The sequence below is a fragment of the Gracilinanus agilis genome, chromosome 5 (genome assembly GCF_016433145.1).
Source record: "Gracilinanus agilis isolate LMUSP501 chromosome 5, AgileGrace, whole genome shotgun sequence".
In the NCBI taxonomy this organism is placed as follows: Eukaryota; Metazoa; Chordata; class Mammalia; order Didelphimorphia; family Didelphidae; genus Gracilinanus; species Gracilinanus agilis.
In genome coordinates, this window is record NC_058134.1 from 44,761,318 (window position 1) to 44,767,317 (window position 6,000).

A 6,000-nucleotide genomic window follows, 5' to 3' on the forward strand; every position below is an offset into this window, starting at 1 on the left:
AGTGCAAAAATGTATAGTTAAAATTTTATAATTAAAAACATTTCCTAAACTACTTTATGCTGGTTGAACTGAATTATAATTTAAGTAGGAGGATGAAGCACAAATTCATAGTTATAATGTATGTCATGCTAGAAGTGCATTTAAAAAGCAAACCTAAATGCTGTTAACTCAGATCACTCTGTAATATTAATATTAATCTGTATATTAATACAGAATTTTAAGTGTTCCCATGGATTTAATTTATTTTTTAATAATTTTTATATTATTTATATATATAATATTTATAATTTATTTTCTGAAGAGGATGTTTCTATGGAGTTGTAACATTGCTAACAAATGCAGTCTACAGGAAAAGTTTGTTTACACAGAAGAATGTCTCAAACTAATATCCTGTAGCTCCACGGTCACCATTACAAGGTGATTAAACTTTTTTCAGTGTTGTACACTCCATGAAATGATTTCAGTTCAAGAGTCCTTAACCTTTTTTTGGGTCATGGGCTTCTTTGGAAATCTGATAAGACTTATGGACCCTTCTTCAGAATGTTTTAAAATACACAGGATTACAAAGTAAGCTATATTAAAGTACAGTTATCAAAAAGTATTATTAGAAAGTTCATCTTCAGGCTAAAAACTCCTATTTCATTACCATTAGCCTTTATAAGAGACTTGTACCCACTCATTTACCCACTCACTGTTACTATGCAGTGGTTTGAATAACTACATTTAAAGAACTAGAAGCCTGAAGAATTCAATCTTGTGACCCTGAGAACCCTTCAAACTCAGTCTATGGTTCAAAATACATTTAGTTTGGTATAAGACCCTTATTATCAATTTATATTAAGCTATTTAGTCACATAAAATTCAATCCATAAAGGGATATTAATCAGGAGTCACAATAATCAAATGCTGACTATTATCATTTATAGTCAGCCTTTCAAATTTGTAATTTGCAGGATTGTAGACATGTGATTCTGAGCCAGTAGCTGGAAAACATTTTTAATTTTCAAATTCCTAGGGTTCTACTTATGGGCCAAAAAATTCTTGTTTAAAACATTCAAAGAAGGACTAGCTGGGTGGCTCAGTGGATAGATAGCAAGGCCTGGAGATGGGAGATGCTGGGTTTAAATCTGGCCTCAACTTCTTAGTTGTGTGATCCTGGGCAAGTCACTTATCCCCAATTGCCTAGCCCTTATTGCTCTTCTGCTTTGAAACCTATACTGAGTATTGGTTTTAAGACAGAAAGTTTTTTTTTTAAATTGTAGATCAACAGCTCAAAATATTAAGAATGTCCTAACTCCTAGGTCCAGAAATTCTCCTGTTACATTAATATAATTAATTCTCATATAGTACGTGTTTATAGCATGTAAGTCAATAGTGAATTAATCTTTAACTTATATAATGATTTGGCAGATAGAATGTTGGATATGGAGTCAAGAAGCCCTGGGATCAAACCTTGCCTCTGACAAAACAGCTATGTGACCACTGACAAGTTACTTTACCTCTCTGTCTTTTATAAAATCAGGGTAACAACTATGGTAGCTATCTCATAAGGTTGTTGTTGTAGGCCTCAGGTAGCTAATGTATGTAAAGTCCTTTGTAAATTTTAAAACCAAAATAAATGTCATTATTATTCCAATTCTATTAGTTCTTATTTGGATTTTAATTCATCACATGTGTAAGTTAAAAAATATTTATTTTTAAATAGTTTTCAATCCAGCCTATCATTATACCAGTAGCATAATGTGCTGCTCTTCTTTCCCATAAATGACTTTTGGTCTTGCAAGTAAATATGATAATCATCAGGTAAAAAGCAGACTAGGCAGTTTCAGTAAAAGTTTTGATGAAAGAAGAGAATCAAACTATTTATTAAAATTAGTCCTCTGCATTACCTGAAAATTTTATAAAACCTTTTCTATTTCATATGACTCATGATAACAGAAAGCAGAAGGTAATCACTAAAATCAATACCTCCTAAAGCTAAATAATATATGGAACAAATCTTCTTTGTCTTTATGTCCATCTAAAGGCACTTACCTGAGTAGTGTCCATATCTGCAACATGATCAAATGTGAAGATCTTGGGCTCTGGTTTAGAATGCAGACGGAGGCTATTGGAAGTGAGCACTGATAAGCACAAGCCAGGATGCTCTCCATCATGGAGGATGGGCCCCTCAATAGGGGGACGGACTCTTATAAAAACTTTGATGACGTCACCCTCGTTACTGGAGGAAAATAAATATTTCAAGTCAAAATCTACTAAAGATGAGTTTCTAGTTAAAAGAGACTTAAAATAAAATGAACTCTAATCTACTCAAAATTTCTCCTTTCAACAAATCAATCTCAATACCTATCTATCAGATCTTAGATCTTCTCTCTCTCTCTCTCTCTCTCTCTCTCTCTCTCTCTCTCTCTCTCTCTCTCTCTCTCTCTCTGAATAACTAAAAGGTTCTTCTATAAGTTACAAGGCATTCATTTTAAGATGGTCCAAGTGTTTCTCAAAGTTTATTTTGACAAAAGAACAAATATCATATCTGTTCATATTTTATAAAGTGACTTGCCCAAGGTACTGACTTATCAAGGAAAAGAGCAATGAATAGGAGGAACAAAAAGCCCAGTAGTCTACATTTATATAGCCCTTCAAAGTATCTAAAATGCTTCTCTCATAAGAACCCTGTGAGGCAGGTAGTATAAATACCATTATCTTCTTTTATAGATGAAGAAAAGGAGTCAGAGAAATTAAATGACTTGCCTTTGGTCACTAAACTATTAGGGGTTAGACCTAGGATACTAATCCATGTCTCTTGAATCAAAGTCCATTTCTTTCATTAAGGTCCCATTACCTCTCTAGTCTACGCTGCTTTTTGAGACTAAATCTGCTTAAGAATACTCCATTTCCACACCTTCTTCAAAGTTCCATTAAAGAAGTTTGTTTTTGTTTTTTACCTTACGTGGTTAGACTGTGTTGGTGTTACAGCACGTAAATTATCTAGAAAAGAAGATAGGAAAATAATATTAAATATGAATTAGACAGTTATCATAGGACACTCATATTGATAGGTTTTTTCTCCCTTAATCTCTCCGCTAGTATAGCTCCCTGACAGTTATCAGACAAAATACTGAAGTAAAAATTATATTTATTTTTCAAATAAGAGAATGACATACATTCTCAATGAAAAGTGTTTTGAAAGCAGAAAGTGCTTTCAAGACCTCAGTTGTCTCAGAACCAGATTTCTAGCAACCAGCCCATATGTAAGTATATGGATGGCAAACCTTTTGGAGATGGAGTGTTGGGCTCCTTCCCCCAGGCTGAGTGCCATGCTCCCCCTGCCCCAGAGACCATATGTCTGTGCCCCTCCTCCCCACTGAGTGCCAGGCACCGCCCCCCCCCCCCCATACACACACACTGGGGAGGGAAGAGAAAAAAAGAGCTGCTGGGAAGTGATGTGAAAAAATGTCATCAGGTATGGTGGAAAAGGGGAAGGAAGGAGTTCTGAGTCCCTCTCCCTTTCTAGTAATGAACTGGGGATAGGGATGGGGACGTTAAGTAGCCATGTGCCCACAGAGAGGGTTCAGAGTGCCATCTTTGGCACCTATGCCATAGGTTCACCATCACTGCTCTAGCCTCAAGCATATAGTAAAAAAATAAAAAATTAGTCTTTGACAGCAAAGTTGCATTCTTTGAGTCACAAAAACAGAAGCAAAGGATGGCTATGACTGTTCACATCTGGAAAAAAAAGCCAATCTTTTTACACAAGAAAAAAGAATAAGTAGAAGCAGGAAAATCACTGATACAACCCTTGGTACATTCAATTCCCATACCAATGAAGTCACAGATCTTTGTAATGCAAAAGAAATGAACAGTCCTAACTACTGCAGTAACAGTTTGACTTAAACTCTGTGACCACATTTAATTGATGCATATGAGCATTATAGAGACAATGTGGATAAGTTGATACAGGCAGGAAAAAGTGAGTTCAGATCCTGTCCAGGACACACAGTAGCTACATGACCAATAACAAATGACTTAGCATCTCAATGTACCACAAACACTCTAACATTCTAAGTATGCAGAGTGCCTTATACATGTTACAGGTGCAAAATTAGGGAGGGAAAGAAAGGCAAGAAAATAATACAGGCTAAAGATAGCATATGTTGTCTTAGCTGAGTTACAGAAAGAGAAACCTATTTCCAATTTTTCCTAGTCTTTACTGCACTTTCCACAAACCAACTAAGGTATTTTAAAGATAGCGCCTTCCTATACTTCAATCAAAATAACATTGCAACAGAGGGAATGCAAAAGCAGAATTAAGAACTGTCTTTTATTAAAACAAATTTTAAAGAGACATACAAAAATAAGTAAAACAATGCCACTCTTCTCACTAAAATTTGTTTGGGAAAATGCACTTATTTGCTTAAAAACATGTTATTTATGTTAATGTAACAGGTTTACTGTCATCTAAATGAATTAACATTTTAAAAATTGATGTTTTAGTCATTAATATGGCAAATATTGATAGATGACTCATAAAAGTTCTTCAGAGTTCTCAATAATTGTAAAGAGTACAAATTGTCCTGAGAATAGAAAATTTGCAAACCAACAGTCTCCTAGGAAAAGCAATGAACTAATGAGTCAAGACACCTGAGTCCTGTGATGGGTCCAAATTTTATTTTCCTTTTTATTTCTAGCACCTAAACCAGTGCCTTTATCTGGCCCTTCATGTTCATTTGTTCAACTGAATTAGTTACCTGTGTTCACCATTTATTAAACTTAATAATATTTTTTATTCTACTTTGCCTCAATCTCTTTATCCCTTAATGAGAAAAACAGTTCCACCTACTTTGGGTAGAGTTAATCTAGGTTTAACAAATGCTTTTATGAGTTGTAAGAGACTTAAGGGCTTACCAGTTTCAACCTATCATTTTACAAGTAAGAAAAATAGAGACTCCAAGATACATAAAAGCCATGCTTGAGGTCACACACAGGTCCCAACATCACAGATTTAAGGCTGGAAGGTACCTTAGCAGACCATCATAGTCCAACCTCTTCATTTTACAGGTGAGGAAACAATAACAAAGAAGGATTAAGAGACTTGCCCAAGTAGTAGTAATAATAGTTACATTTTATATATTGCCTCAAAGTTTGCAAAGCACTGGACTTAGTATCTCAAACAGCTCATCTATGCATATCTCATATGTTTTAAGTTTTCATAATTTACTTGTAAAAAAAGTGTCTAAATGGGAAGAATTAAGACTGGAGATATTCTGTTTGTATAAACTATGAAAGTTTAAAACTGAATTAAGATTTTTGTGTTAATTATAATGTCAATTACATTAAATCATCACATAAATGTATAATCGTGTGCTAGTTATACATTATACATGTAATTACAACTATTATAGTCACATAATACATATTAGATATTATGCAATGTTATTATACATTACATATTGTATAGTACACAACACGTGATTATACATTATATAATTTGTTGCTTTCAGTAATCACAGTCCTTAAGACTCCACTTAAGATTCCCAAGAATTCCTTTTAAGTCCATTTGGGTAAAGATATGGTTTGTCATTTTGTTCTCTGGTACATTAGGCAGATGGGGAAACAGGATGAAATAACTTGCTCAAGGTCACATTACTAAATGTCTGAGTCTGGATATGAACTGAGGTCTGCCTGACTCTAGGTCCACTGCATTATGTGATACTTTATGTTACTATTACACGTTATGCATTACATATTATGCTATTATACGTGTTATTATACATTACGCAGCATACCTTATGTATTATAAAAGGTTATTACACGTAAAGCCCAGCCTCTACACCTCCCTCCTCCGTAGCTCCCAGGACGCTTCCAGTCCGGGTCAGGTCCGGCTGGCCTCAGTTCCCAGGAAGGGGGGGGTCAGGGTCCCGGACGGCGCCCACGATAGAAGCTCCCCCAACCCCAGCACACACACACACACACACACACACACACACACACACACACACACAC

At 35.1% G+C, this 6,000-nt stretch overlaps 1 protein-coding gene across 1 annotated transcript in view; it reads right to left on the reverse strand.

Moving 5' to 3' along the window:
• KIF15 (kinesin family member 15) overlaps positions 1–6,000 on the reverse strand; it is a 61,424-nt gene that overhangs the window by 55,316 nt on the left and 108 nt on the right. The window contains exons 2-3 of the mRNA XM_044678294.1: positions 2,943–2,985; positions 2,035–2,221 (exon numbers count right to left, since the gene is read on the reverse strand). Of these exons, the coding sequence (XP_044534229.1) occupies positions 2,035–2,221; positions 2,943–2,985 (230 nt within the window). The remainder of the gene's footprint in view (positions 1–2,034; positions 2,222–2,942; positions 2,986–6,000) is intronic.